Consider the following 15,629-nt stretch of genomic DNA (forward strand, 5'->3'; position numbering starts at 1 on the left):
CGGCTGTCGGGTGGAATTTTGCAGTGGATTATTTAACTGATTGTTAAGATCGGTAGGGCCTCCACGTCCCCGGCCATGCCGGGTTTTCCCCGCACTACCCCCCCTCCCCTACCCACCCTCCCCACCTCCCTGTTAATATCGGCGCCTCAATGCCTGGTCACTAGTCCAGTCCACTCGACAGATGTTAACTCCAATCTGATGTTCAAAGCCAATTTAAACAATCTTTATGTCCAATTCTCTAAACGTTGTTAAACAGATTATCAATAAGGCAGAATTTGATTAACTGCTGAGCAGATGCTTCATTCCTGGCCAAACTCAATTTTCTTGCTATCTCATTTAAATATCTATTTAGAATCTTGCACATTCTTAAGGGGCCCATACTCTGATCCACCTACCCTTACAATGTAAGAGCACAGAGAGCCTAAAAAATCAAGAACCACCACCACCACCACATATATGGGGCCTCTCATGGAGAGAACGTAGTCCCCTATTTCATTACGTCATCTGCATGGCTGAACCCAGCAGTCACAATAACCCACAGACATTGTCCATGGCTTCTCCCTGGGAAGCCAAAATGGAGAAACTCCCCCTGCTGCGGAGAAACTTTAATTGCATTTCGTGGAGTTTTGAAGTGCTCTCCGATTGGCTTGAGATGAAATCGGGAATTCAGGAGAAACTTCTTTACCCGGAGAGTGGTGAGAATGTGGGACTCGCTCCCACAGGGAGTAGCTGCGGCGAGTAGCATAGATGCCTTTAAGGGGAAGCTCGGTGATCTAAAAAGACTACTGAACACTTGGTTTGAGTATAAAACAAGGCTTTAATCAACTGTTTCAAAACCATGAGATTCTAGTTACATCACTAGTTCCTGGTTACAGAAACATCCTGAGCAAGCTGGGCCCATGCCCACATATTTATACTCCTTGGACGGCGCCACCAGCTGGCCGCCCAGTGTTACTTTATGAGTCATGATAAGATTCATGACACTAGGTAAGTACATGATGGAGAAAGGAATAGAAGGGTTATGTTGATAGGGTGAGATGAAGTGGGGTAGAAGGAGGCTCATGTGGAGCATACACACCGACATAGACCAGTTGGGCCGAATGGCCTGTTTCTATGCTGTAAATTTGAATTCCTTATCCAGAAACGCACCTAATTGGAACTAGAACATGTTCGATGTCTTCCTTCCTGCTGTTGCTATATTGGTTTAAAAGCTGGGCTGGTTCTGCTGGATCCTCAGAACTCCCGTGCAGCTAACAGTAATCCCAAAGCAAACTTGCTGGATTCACTCAGACATTCCTTGTGTTTTTTTTTAACCGGATCTTCCCAGCGACCAGCCTCAGCAAATCCAGCGAATTTACCTTGGGATTGTGTGTCAGGAGTTGGCAGCATTGAGGAGAGTTTGGAATAGCATAAAAGCTCCTTCAATAACCTTTCCCTGAAAATTCATTCCATAAGACTATGATCCTTTGCAGAGAAAAAAAACTTTCATTTATAAAAGCACCATTAAACCTAGAAAAATAGCCCAAGTCGTTTCCCAGAGGCGTTAGGAAGGAATAGGTCTCGAACTTGACTTTCACCAGACACCCTTCATTACTCTTTACTTTCTAGTTTTTAATTTATATCCTCTGGTATCTGTATTGTAATGTTTAAAGCAGGGACCTCACTATCTCTCTTAAATCTAAGCCAACAATATCAAGCAATAATGATTCAGAAAGGTTGTGAGTTTGAGTCCCACTCCAGAGACTTGAGCACAAAATCTAGGCTGACACCCCAGTGCAGTACTGAGGGAGTGCTGCACTGTCGGAGGTGCCGCCTTTCGGATGAGACGTTAAACCGAGGCCCCGTCTGCTCTCTCAGATGGACGTAAAAGATTCTATGGCGCTATTTCGAAGAAGCGCAGTAGAGTTCTCCCCGGTAATCTGGACAACATTTATCCCTCAACCAACACCTAAAAAACAGATTATCTGGACATTTATTGAATTGTTTCCTGTGGGAGCTTGCTGTGCACTGTGTTTCCTACAGTGCAACGGTGACTCCACTTCAAAAGTACTCCATTGGCGGTAAAGCACTTGAGGATGTCCCACGGTCGTGCGAAGCGCTGTATAAACGCAAGCGCTATCTTTTTCCTTGCTTCTGAGGCACCTGCCACCACAGTTGATCAGCGGGCAAACGCTATCCAGAACCGCAGGTGAAGAATGGGCACGGTGGCGAGATACCAGAGCGTGCCTGGCACCCGAAGAACCTCACCCCAGGAGGAGGCAATGGCCTGCTTTTCTCTAAAATGGCTGGCGACGAATGGGTTACCATTGGCAACATGATCAGAAAACCCGGGCTCGATGTCTTCCAGAGAGGAGCAGAGACAACTGAAAGGAGAAAAAGAAGAGAGAATGCATTGTTGTTTAACTGGAGTTCGAGCCTTTTAGAATGAAGAGTGTGCCTCTGCGCCCCTTCAAACACTTGGTGTCTAATTACGACAGGCTTGGTTGACAATATCTAAATGGGCTGCTCTATCAGCAATAAGAACCTTTCACGCGGCAGTGTTCATGCTAATCTATTTTATTTGAAAGCCGGAAAATAGATCTCATTGGGGGGGACATTAAGTATAGAGCAGTGAGAGAAGCTGCGGGCCAGTCAATGCCAGATAAGCTGTAAGTAATTTCAGAGCCAATAGCCACTTACATTGTATTTTGACAACGTCTTGTTTTTTGAATCAATATGTGCTGCCGGAGGGTCTTGTGGTCTATTGATTGAACTGTTCCGCACGGTGCCTTTCTTCCCACCTCGCCCACTGCGCTCAGTCATGACACCAGAAAGCCATCCCTTGCGCTCAGTCAGTGAATCTGCTGATAGCAGATGAATAAATAATGAGGACAAAAGACTAAAATCCGTCGGGTTCCTGATGCAGAAGTAACAGGCTGCATGCTTGCGTGGGATGGGAAGAATTTGTTTTGGGCTGTTGGAGCAGACGCTTGTGATTTTTACAAGAAGATCGAAGCTGGCAAATTGTTAGCGTTTAGTTATATTGAGTTGAGAACGGGTTATTCGGGCACAGGGGAGAAGCGAGTGGGAGTCGGGGGCTGAGATGACGTCAGTAGTTTAATTTTTAAAGGTAGACAAAGCCCAGACTAGTAACTGCAACGAAGGGGAGAGATGAGAGATAGAAATTATTATGTGCAATCCTTTTGCACTGTGCCACATTCTATCACACTACCTGTATAAGGGTCATTGTACAAGGCTGCACTTTCTACGGACAAGTTGTATCAGAAGTTCAGGTTTTGAAACCCGTAAAATTACTCTTAATGTGTAAATAGTGGCAAATGGTTATAAAAAATACTTTCAAGAAGGGGGGCAACACATGCCCTCCTTGACGCTCCAGTGCAGCAGTGCTGAGGGAGTGCTGCACTGCCGGAGGTGCCGCCTTCTGGATGAGATGTTAAACCGAGGCCCCGTTTGCCCTCAGGTGGACGTAAAACATCCCATGGCCACTATTTTGAAGAAGAACGGTGGGGGGGGGGAGGGAGTTCTCCTCGGTGTTCTGGCCAATATCTATCCCTCAACCAACACTAAAACAGATTACCTTGTCATTGTCGCATTGGTGTTTGTGGGATCTTTCTGTGCGCAAATTAGCTGCCGTGTTTCCCTACATTACAGCAGCGATGGCGCTTCAACGGTACTCCATTGGTTGTAAAGCGCTTTGGGATGCCCTGAGCTCACGATAGGCGCTATATAAATTCTTTCTTTTCCTGCTGCCTGACTGCGCAGTGAAGTATGTTTAGGGCCATGTTTTAGCAGACCTGAGCCAGAGGCTAGGCTACAGCGCACAGTTCCCTCAGGCACCGAGGAAACACGACCGGCAGCAAGCAATGCAAAGATGAGAAGCTGGCAGAGAGCTCGGAATCTGTGTCAGCCTTTACTTTCTAAAAGGCAGAAACGATAAATATTTCAGGGTGGTCGATTTCCAGATAAGCGCGTGAGTTATCCCAACCCACCCGCCGGTCTCATCCCAGCCCGGGATTCCGACAGGACCAAAGCTTCTTTTGTTTTACCTCTGCCGTGTGAAATTCCTGAGCAGATCATACAGCCATCACCTGCTCTAAGGCACCGATCGACAGGGGCACGTTTTGGAAGTGCGGTAGCAGAGTGGTTATGTTACTGCACTAATGTAACTCAAAAGGCTTGGACTAATGATTCATGAGACACAAGTTCAAATCCCACCACGACAGCTGGGAAATTTAAATTCAATTAATTAAATAAATCTGGAATAAAAAGCTGGTAATGGTGACGTGACCATGAAAGTATTAGATTGTTGTAAAAACCTATCTGGTTTACCAATGTCCTTTAGGGAAGGAAATCTGCCATCCTTACCCAGCCTGGTGAAGTACCATTAGTTACAGGTCTGTGACTTGAGATTAAGAACCCCATCCAAGAAATGTAGTCCGCAACATATTTTAAGTGTGATTTTTTTTTTCCCCCTTCAGTGGATTGGCATCGAGTAACAATCCTGTCCTCTTCGAACTGACGGTAGAACCTTTGATGTTGGCACTCAGTATGAAGGGTGAGGGGGAGAGAAGCTCCTTATCTCAGGTCTGGCAGCCCTCGCTCATATTTCAGAAATGGAGAAGTCAAAGGGGCCATTTTACTAAGTGGCACTCGCAAGGAATGCATCTTGGGAAATCACAATCTGAAACTGCTGTCATTGCCGTCGGTAGTGAGATTGCTAACCAGCAGAACCTCCAACAGAGTGAGCAGTACGGAAGGTGCAGTGTCATTGCAGCCAATGAGTTTCCTTTGCAAATGTTGCTCCTCATGTTCGCTGCTTCCCCGTCCCTCACCATTGCTCCACCCTCTTGTCTGCTGGCTGTTTTGTGTCAAAGCTCGAGTGATTTGGCTGGGATACTAGCACCTGGGACTATCTCCGATTCCCTCCCCGGAGCACAGCATCAGTCGCCAAGCGGAAGTAGACTTACATTCACCCAACCTCTTTGCTGATCAGAGCCACAGTTGGGCTTCATTACAGTCACTTTTAGTCGTACATGAAGAAAGGTCAAGTGAGCTGTCAGTTACCCTGGATCCATACCCCAACATGGTACTTCCCAACGAGGAAATGGGAAAAGTTGGAAGAACAAAATGCTAATATCTCTGCTTTACAGAGACTGGTTTGAACTTTGACCCCGAGTGCTGTGCCATTCCTGTGTCCCCCCTCCCCTCCCCTCCCCCATTACTATTTTGCCACAGTAAGTGAATCTGCAGGGTCGTGTGTTTATGCATTAGGGTCTCGATTAGCCACAGTGACAAGGCAAAGCCCCCCAGGGACGCAGAACCCATCACTGTCCTTTCTCACTCTGAGGATGAAGAATGACTTTTCTGAAAGCAGAATTTGTTTTCCTAAAGTAAGATTAACTGCCCATTTCCAATGTAATCTGCTGCCTTCACTTACTGGAGTATAGTCCAGTTCACTTGGGGCTATGCTCTGGAAGGTTTTATTACTGTAATCTATTGTGGCTCGTGTAGCAAGCTGTCTAGAATAGCTTTTCTAAGCACAAAACAGAGGCAGCCATTATTTTGTGTACGTAAAAGTTTATGGACTCGTTATTAATTTTATTACTAATTGAAATATTTAATGAAAGTAGGACATGAATAATTTAAATCCTCATTAGCCAAACCAAAGTTGTATCAGCACAGTGCAACTGATCCAACAGATGGGCACATCACCTAAGTGTCCTGGCAAGACGCCTCACTTCCTGTTGCATGGAATTCTGGGTCCAAGTAGCGTTCCTGTTGTTCAGTTTTTGACTTCCTCTTTAATCTTGTGAATGCATTGCAGGGGGAACCTGTCCAGGGATGGTGACTGCACAATAGGGGGGTGATTTTCACTCAGAAGTCGGGAAGGAGGCGGGACTGCAACTTTCGGGGTTGTAGTCCCGCCTCCATCGAGATGCGGCCAATCCACGCAATTTTAACTTGATTGACCTTGTTGAGCCCGCCTAGCGGGCTCAGCAGGCCAATTAAGGGCCACCCGGCAACAGGTGACGTCACAGACTGAAATTTCATCTGTCAAGACGTTTTGACAGATGAAATATCAGTGTTTCACAGCTGTTTGAAGCTGTCAAACACTGACAGTCTGACTTCTAACCTGAGTCCTTCTACACAGACTCAGTTAGAAATCTCGCCGGCACAGAAAGCCGCAGGCTGTCACTTTTGACAGTTCGCAGCCATTCTGCTTTCTGTGCCGATGAGATGAGGGACTCCCCGAACCTAAAGGAAGGAAGACTGAAAAGGTAAGAAAATGTATGTAAAACTTATTTAATCACTTTAGACACACCAAACACACCTACCTTTGCACTCATGCGCCCATCACCCACCTGAACACCGACATCTCGACCCCTCCAAGTCCTTCAACTCGACGGCCCGACTCCTCTAACCTGACGTGGTTTGGAGCCGTCGGGAATCTCACAGTTCAAGATTAAAAATAGGGATTAGGATAAAAACTGCCTGTTAACTACCTGTTAACAGGCAGTTAATTGGCACTAATCCCTTCCCGCCCCGGGTCGGCGGGTCCCAGTGCGGGGGCGGGTACCCGCCTCCTTTGAAACTTACATGGAGGCGGGTTGGGGGCGGGATGGTGTCGGGATCCCCGAATTCGGGGCTTTAACCTCCCGCACGCCTCCAATCCCGACTCCACGGGTCAGTTAAAATCGAGGCCTAGGAATCTGAAGAAAGAAGAACTCTATCATTTTAAAGCAGTCAATAGAAAAAGTGACACGAGGAAACTATTTTTTTAACGCAGCGAGTTGTTGTGATCTGGGATGCGCTGCCTGAAAGGGCGGTGGAAGCAGATTCAACAGTAACTTTCAAAAGAGAATTGGATAAATACTTGAAGGGAAAATTTACAGGGCTATGGGGAAAGGGTGGGGGGGGAGGGTGGGGGGGTAGTGGGACTAATTGAATGGACACGACTACTGCCAACAACGTAAGGGAGTTGCAGAAGCACAGTTCCAGTGGCTTTTTGGGGTTGTTCTCATTGGACCTCCCACAGGTTGGTGAGAGAGAGAGAGGAGGGGAGGGAGTGAGTGGGGGGGACAAGAGATCGCTGCTGCCGAACTGAAGAAAATAAAAATTCAAAGTTGAATGAACATTTTATGCGCTGCGGATCTGAGCCCAGAGAGAAAGTTCACATTGAAAAGTGACCTGCTGCCGAACTGAAGAAAATTAAAATTAAAAGTCGAATAGGTTTTTTACATTTATGCGGAGAATTCTTCTGCGTAGATTCCGGTTTGTTGGCAGCAGTCACTCCGTAATTGAATAGCTATGCCAAAGAGCTAGCACAAACCGGATGGCCTGTACAGCCACCTTCTCATAGAGTCATAGGGGGAGAAATTCGATATGGCCCCGTTTGGGGCGCAATTATCGGCCGGGCGCAAAGTTTAGCGCCTGGCGCTAATTATCGCCTCCGACTGCAAACTTGGCTTCTATCGCCCCTGGAGGTGATTGGAGCGCTAAATCAGGTGCTACACACCTCTCTTAAGGTGCTAACGCCGAGGAGCGTGGCACTACCTCAGAGCGCTGGCGAAGCTCATGTGATGTCAGTCAGCAATGGAACATAGACACAATGGCGCCGGCCAGTTCTTAAAGGGGAGGGTTGATCTTGCTCTCCATCCACACCCTGCTCATTGCAGCCTTGAATCTCAGCCTGGAGAGACCCGTACATCAAATCTGCTGGAAAGAACAATGGAGAGGCCCAGGGAAAGAGCTCAGAGTGCAGCCCCCATAGTCTCTTCTAAATCGTGCAAGGAAGATCAAATCAAAATGAACCTGCAAAGTGCTGCACCATACCCAAAACTCCTCAACACAGCGTTGAATATCTCCAGAAGTCTCTCTCCCTCTCTCTCTGATGCATGGTGCAAAAATGTTGCCGACAAAAAAAGGCAGGAAGCGGTCACCTTTAAATAGCGCTCCCCCAGTCCCTTCCCGACTGCAAAATGCTCCTCTCAACCTGTCGTTGCTAGCGGCAAGCGGTAAGGCAGGGGGCGCCACTCAATATCCGATCCGGGGCGCTACTGGGGCATTACACGCTCGACTGACGTCACGATCTCCGAGCGCAGGAGATTGTGGCGGTAGTGTTTAGCGCCACCGCAAAATGTCTGGTCAATTTCGTGAGCGGCGCAAACATCGCTGCGCCCAGGCACTAGTTGCTTTGCCCCCCATTAGTGCCCTCCTAAGGTGCTAACGGGAGGTGCAAACCAACCAAAATTTTCCCCCATAGAGTCATAACCACACAGAAGGAGGCCATTCGGCCCATCGTGTCCGTGCCCGCTCTCAGTAGAGCAATCCAGTCAGTCCCATTCCCCCGCTCTATTCTTGTATCCCTGCAAATTTATTTCCCTCAAGTGCCTATCCAGTCTCCCCTTGAAAACATTGAGTGTCTCCGCTTCCACCACTTCTGTCGGCAGCGAGTTCCAGGTCCTCACCACTCGCTGTGTAAACAAGTTTTTCCTCACGTGCCCCCTGTATCTCTTGCCCAAAACCTTAAATCTGTGTCCCCTAGTCCTTGTACCATCAACTAGTGGGGACAGCCTTTCCCCGTCTAGCCTATCCAAACCCGTCATAATCTTGTACACCTCTATCAAATCAGCCTCAACCTCCTTTGCTCTAATGAAAACAAATCCAGCTTCTCCAACTTGTCCTTGTAGCGAAGATCCCCCATCCCCGGAACCATTCTGGTAAATCTCCTCTGCACCCTCTCAAGGGCCTTCACATCCTTCCTAAAGTGTGGTGACCAGAACTGGACGCAATACTCCAGTTGTGGCCTAACCAGCGCTTTATAAAGGTTCAGCATAACTTCTCTACTTTTGTACTCTGTGCTGTATGAATCAATGATTCTAAAAGAAAGGTATGAAAGTGGCGTGCAATTCGCTATCGTCCATTTTGCGCTACCTGCAGAGACCAGTTTCACCCCCATCGTGTTCATGGATCGCACTTAACAAGCCAAAATACACTGCTTTACATCTACGATCTAACTTGGTGCTTGGGCTTTCCCTGGGGACCTACTAGATGTGCTGAGCGGTCTGCCCTCTCTTGCCTTTCATAATCCAGCAGCTTGTTGCTTGTATCTGTAGCCTATTCCCCGAAGAGATTTTTTCGACAGCCTGACCTGATCAAAATGCTGCAACGCTCTTGCATCCCTGTCAAACCCATGTGAACAAGGTGGACAAAGGAGAAGTTAGAATCTGAACATGGTCTTCATTAGCTCTGGTGGGATAAAAGAGGATCCCGTTGGAAAATAAAAATAATTCGGAGTTTATCTAGAAGAAAACCTGCGGAATTAGCAAACAGTGTTACAGGGGTGTGCGGAGTGGATTCTGTCGGGTGATGTGAAGCTGAAATAAAAATGGCCTGGGTAGAAAAATCATCATCTGCTGGGGGAAAAAAGTCTCTTATAGCATTAACACTGATGTTTATTTTATTTTGTTAACAACTTTATCTTTCTGGCTTCGTAATTCTATTGTTCAAAAATGTAATTCCCCAATAATTGTTTCCTGCATCCTCCTACCTCAGTTCGTTTGCTTCCTCTTGTACTTTACTCTGTAGCTGTGTTGGGTAGTAAGCATTAGCAGTACCCCAATAACTCCGTTGGCAAGAGCACTCTCGAGTGTGGGACTGAGCCAATCAAACAAAGAAAACTCCAGGGCAGCTCTGAGACGGCTGATCCCAGCCAACAGAGCAATTGGGGCTGGTCAGTCAGCCTCTGCGTCCCTGGGGTGGCTCAGCAGTGCCCTTTCTGTTCATAACATTGGGCCTGAATTTGCGGTCGTGAGGCTTCCCACGGGCGGATACCTCCCACCGGCAAAAAAATCTACGCACTTACCTTCTGCCTCGGGATCCACGGAGACGCGCGCTCCTGGGCCGCTGCGCGCAGACATGCGTAGAGACCCGCGTATCCCAGGGGCGCAGGCGGTTCGTAAGCACCCCTGTGATCACATGGGCTGGCCCAACCAATGAAAGAAGGGGGGTCCCCATTCATACTTATGGAGGTTCCGTACGTACGGAATGCCCATAAACATGAATGGGGATCACATAGAAAATAGATTTAAAATAACAAATTTTTAAAAATTACATATTTAAAATTAATTAAAATACAATATAATTAAGCCTTTAAAACAAAAATTAATTTTTTGAAAAATAAATTTAAATGTTTTAAAAGGGAATAAAAATTACCTTACCTTATTGTATAGGTGTTTTAATATTTAAATGAATGAAAAAAAAATATTTTAATATTTTTTATAACTCTTACGCTGGTAAAAGCAAGCCTTAAGTCTGCTTTTACCTGGCGTAAGAATTTCACAGGCATTCGCTGGGCAGAAGTTGGGCAAATAGCGCAACTCTCCGCCCGCGGAGGCCCTTTTCCCGGGGTGTGTGCGATCTGTCAGGAGAATTCTTGACAGATCGCAAGTTCCAGGTTTTCGCGCATGCGCTTCGCCTGCCTAAACCCGGAACTTGCGCGGCCGCTACGGGCGCGTGCTGACCTCGTACGCACCTATATTGGCCGCAAATTACGGCCCTATATGTACAATAAAAGAAAGAAATGCTTGTAATTACATGGACGCCGTATCAACAACAACAACTTGTATTTATATAGCGCCTTTAACGCCCCAAGGCGCTTCACAGGAGCGATTATAAAACAAAATTTGACACTGAGCCACATAAGGAGATATTAGGGCAGATGACCAAAAGCTTGGTCAAAGTGGTAGGTGACGTAATAAAACTCACTACACACTTGGTCTGAGTATAAAGCAAGGCTTTAATCAACTTGTTTCAGAACATGGAGGTCTAGTTGTACTTCACTAGTTCCTTGTCTTACAAAATGTCCCTGGACAAGCTGGGCCCACGCCCGAGTATTTATACTCCTGGGACGGCGCCACCAGCTGGCCGTCCAGCGTTATTTCACGAGTAGTTTCTTGATAAATGATGAGATTTATAACAGTAGGTTTTAGGGAGCGTCTTAAAAGAGGAGAGGTGGGTAGAGAGGCGGAGAGGTTTAGGCAGGGAATTCCCGAGCTTAGGGTCTTGGCAGCTGAAGGCACCTTGTATCACACTGAAGCATCTCCAGTCGCATCACATGGTGAATTACTTATTGGAGTATATTGATCCTTGGTACGTGGGCAAGTGCTAGATGTTGCGGAGCTAAACTGAAGTGTTCGCTATAGTTTTAAAAATTGTTTAATATATTTGTTAGAAATTTGGAAATGCCCACTCTGGGATTGCTGATGTCCGATGGAAAGCTTCCGAGTGGCTTGTGTGTGTGTTTATTTTTAGCTGTTGCTGACTGAGAGACATTTCAATTGAGTAATGTTACTCGGAGACTGAATTGATGACCTCTGTATCAGACCCTTTCGATTCTTGCAGGGGCGTGGCGGAAGCAGCAATGATTGTATGTTCCATGATTGGGTTTGAAGCTTTATTCCTGCTTCCTCCATTGGTTCTGACAGTGGGTTAATTGGATCGACCTGTGCTCAGATTGTATCACCAGAGCACATGTTAGAGGACTACAGTGTAGGATTAGGAGGATGCCTATTAATGAGTGGCTTGACTGGAGAAAAAATATTTATTAGTTATTCCTCTCCGCTGCTTTAAGAACTTTATGGGCACCATTCCATAGCCAAGAGGCAAAAGGATATACAGGTAACCTGCTCCCAGACTTTCTGCTCATAACTCCCTGAGCGGTGCAAGAGTAGCCTGGAGAAATTGTCTTTGTTCTTGGGGTCCCTCCTCAATGCAGCAGCTGAGATTCGATATTCACTGTGTGGACAATTGGGGCTTCAAGCCCTTTACCTCGTGATGTAGTTCCCCTCCAAGTCACACACCATCCTGACTTGGAAATATATCGGCCGCTTCTTTATCGTCGCTGGGTCAAAATCCTGGAACTCCCTCCCTAACAGCACTGTGGGAGCACCTTCACCACACGGACTGCAACGGTTCAAGAAGGCGGCTCACCACCACCTTCTCGAGGGCAACTAGGGATGGGCAATAAATGTTGGCCTTGCCAGCGACACCCACATCCCATGAATGAGTGAATAAATAATTTAAAAAAAAAATAAGCACATGAAGTCACCAACATGCTACCCCATCGAGCAAGATGAGGGGCACCTGACTGCAGTAACGTAATCACTTAGCCTCCAACACTGTTCAGTTATGCTGTTTACTATGGATACTGACACCATCTTTGCAATCCATGGTGTTATGGTCACTTCAATCTGCTGTAGTCCCATCATCTGCTCAAGCGTGGTCTGTTTCTTACATTGACTTGAACAGTTATGTATTTCTCTCTTTAATCCAGTCCCAGCAATGATTACTTCTCACCCCAACACCACTATTGCCATTAAGGGCCAGAACAAGGAACTTAACTGCACAGCCCGCGGAGAACGGCCAATCATTATTCGCTGGGAGAAGGAGGACACAGTGATTGACCCGGACAGAATGTTCCGATACTCAGTGGCCACCAAGGACAATGGAGAAGAAGTTGTCTCCACACTGAAGGTAGGTCATCACACTTTCAGCTCGTTTTAGCATTTAATTCTTTAAAAAAAAAGATTTATTAATTCCATGTACAATGATGTAGAGAAAATGTTTCCACCTGTGGGAGAGCCCAAAACTAGGGTCATAAATATTGCTGCAATTATACAGGGCCCTGGTGAGACCACACCTGGAGTATTGTGTACAGTTTTAGTCTCCTTACCTAAGGAAGGATATACCTAAGAACATAAGAAATAGGAGCAGGAGTAGGCCATTCGGCCCTTCGAGCCTGCTCCGCCATTCAATGAGATCATGACTGATCATCTGCCTCAACTCCATTCACCGGCCCTATTGCCATGTCCCTTGATGCCTTTACTAGTCAGAAATCTATCCACTTCTGTTTTGAATATACCCAATGACTGAGCCTCCACAGCCCTCTGGGGTAGAGAATTCCAAAGATTCACCACCCTCTGTGTGAAGAAATTTCTTCTCATCTCAGTCCTGAATGGCCGATCCTTTATCCTGAGGCTGTGGCCCCTGGTTCTAGACTCCCCAGTCAATGGAAACATTCTCCCAGCATCCACCCTATCAAGCCCTGTAATAATTTTGTATACTTCAATGAGATCTCCTCTCATTTTTCTGAATTCAAGAGAATACAGGCCTAGTTTACTCAATCTCTTCTCATACGACAGTCCCGCCATCCCAGGAATCAATCTCGTGAACCTTCGTTGCACTCCCTCTATGGCAAGTATATCCTTCCATAGGTAAGGAGACCAAAATTGTACACAGTACTCCAGGTGTAATTGGAGTAAGACTTCTTTACTCCTGTACTCAAATCCTCTTGTAATGAAGGCCAGCATACCATTTGCCTTCCTAATGGCTTGCTGCGCCTGCACATTCACTTTCAGTGACTCAGGTACAAGGACACCTAGGTCCTGTTGAGCATCTGCATTACCCAATCTTTCACCATTTGGGAAATACTCTGTCTTTCTGTTTTTTCTACCAAAGTGGATAACTTCACATTTATCCACATTTTATTCCATCTGCCATGTTCTCGCCCACTCACTGAGCCTGTCAAGATCCCCTTGAAGCCTCTCCACATCCTCTTCACAACTGACACTGCCACCTAGCTTTGTATCATCAGCAAATTTGGAAATGTTACATTTAGTCCCCTCATCCAAATCATTGATATAGATTGTGAATAGCTGGGGCCCAAGCACTGAACCTTGCGGTACTCCACTAGTCACAGCCTGCCTCCTGAAAAAAACCCGTTTATCCCTACTCTTTGTTTTCTGTCTGTTAAACAATTATCAATCCATGCTAGTATATTACCCCCAATTCCATGTGCCCTTATTTTGTTCACCAACCTCTTATGTGGGACATTATCGAAGGCCTTCTGAAAATTCAAATACACCACATCTACCGGTTCCCCTTTGTCTACTCCACTAGTTACATCCTCAAAGAACTCCAATAGGTTTGTTAAACAGGATTTCCCTTTCATAAATCCATGTTGACTCTGCCCAATCTTACTATTAGTTTCTAAGTGCCCAGTTATTGCATCCTTTATAATAGATTCCATCATTTTCCCTGATGTGAGACTAACAGGTCTGTAGTTCCCCATTTTCTCTCCCTCCTTTCTTAAATAGCAGGGTTACATTTGCTATCCTCCAATCTGCAGGAACCGTTCCAGAATCTATAGAATTTTGGAAGATGACAACCAATGTGTCCCAATGGCCACCTCTTTCCAAACCCTAGGATGTAGGTCATCCAGTCCTTGGGATTTATTGACTTTTAGTCCCATTAATTTTGCTAGTACTGTTTTTTTACTACTAATAATTTTTTTAATTTCCTCATTCTCGCTACACCCTTGGTTTTCTCGTATTTCTGGGAGGTTTTTTGTGTCTTCCTCCGTGATGACAGAAACAAAGTATTTATTTAATTTCTCTGCCATTTCCTCATTCCCCATTATAAGTGCTCCTGTCTCTGACTCTAAAGGACCTACATTTACCTTCACCAGTCTTTTCCTTTTCACATACCTATAGAAGCTTTTACAATCTGTTTTTAGATTTTTCGCTAGTTCGTGCTCATATTCCATTTTCCCTTTCTTTATCAATTTCTTGGTCCCCCTTTGCTGATTTCTAAAAAGATCCCAATCCTCAGGCTGACCACTTTGTCTACTCCACTAGTTACATCCTCAACTTACTTGTCAACGAAGGTTCACCAGACTGATTCCTGGGATGGGGGGATTCTCCAGACTGATTCCTGGGATGGGGGGGATGTCCTATGAGGAGAGATTGAGTAGACTAGGCCTATATTCTCTAGAATTTAGAAGAATGAGAGGTGATCTCATTGAAACATCCAAAATTCTTACAAGGCTGGACAGATAGATGCAGGGAGGATGTTTCCCCTGGCTGGGGAGTCTAGAATCAGGGGTCACAGTCTCAGAATAAGGGGTCGGCCATTTAGGACTGAGATGAGAAGAAACTTCTTCACTCAGAGGGTGGTGAATCTTTGGAATTCTCTATCCCAGAGGGCAGTGGAAGCTCAGTCATTGAGTATATTCAAGCAGAGATCGATAGATTTTTGAATATTAAGGGAATCAAGGGATATGGGGATAGTGCAGAAAAGTGGGGATGAGGTAGAAGATCAGCCATAATCTTATTGAATGGCGGAGCAGGCTCGAGGGGCCAAGTGACCAACTCCTGCTCCTATTTCTTATGTTCTTATATAAGATAGTCATTAATGAATCCAGTAAGGAATTCAGGAGAAACTTCTTTACCCAGAGAGTGGTGAGAATGTGGAACTCGCTACCACAGGGAGCAGTTGAGGCGAATAGCATTGTTGTATTTAAGGGGAAGCTGGATAAGTACATAAACGAGAAAGGAATAGACGGATATGTTGATAGGGTGAGATGAAGAGGGAGGGGGCTCGTGTGGAGCATAAACACCAGCATAAACCAGTTGGGCCGAATGGCCTGTTTGCTGTAAATTCTATGTAATGTGAAGTATTATCCACGTTTACTACAATTAAAACGTGTGTTGTTATGATTTCAGTGAATTATACCCAAATATCTTAAACTGTGTCTTTCATTGGTTAGCCAGATTCATCATGGGGAATCT

The 15,629-nt window shown here is 45.9% G+C and overlaps 1 protein-coding gene and 1 long non-coding RNA gene across 3 annotated transcripts in view; one reads left to right on the forward strand and one right to left on the reverse strand.

Annotated features, from left to right (window-relative positions):
• Positions 1 to 15,629, forward strand: part of dscaml1 (Down syndrome cell adhesion molecule like 1) — a 703,857-nt gene that overhangs the window by 506,303 nt on the left and 181,925 nt on the right. For both annotated transcript variants that reach the window (XM_085967838.1, XM_085967839.1), the window contains one exon: positions 12,335 to 12,534. In XM_085967838.1, the coding sequence (XP_085823964.1) occupies positions 12,335 to 12,534 (200 nt within the window). The remainder of the gene's footprint in view (positions 1 to 12,334; positions 12,535 to 15,629) is intronic.
• Positions 1,261 to 4,938, reverse strand: LOC147100288 (uncharacterized). The gene is made up of 2 exons (XR_015073741.1): positions 4,366 to 4,938; positions 1,261 to 2,363 (listed from the first exon to the last, which is right to left on the reverse strand). It is a non-coding gene; the product is annotated as an uncharacterized LOC147100288 (long non-coding RNA).

This window comes from Somniosus microcephalus, chromosome 26 (genome assembly GCF_052327205.1).
Source record: "Somniosus microcephalus isolate GS21.2 chromosome 26, FLI_Smic_1.0, whole genome shotgun sequence".
Lineage (NCBI taxonomy): Eukaryota > Metazoa > Chordata > Chondrichthyes > Squaliformes > Somniosidae > Somniosus > Somniosus microcephalus.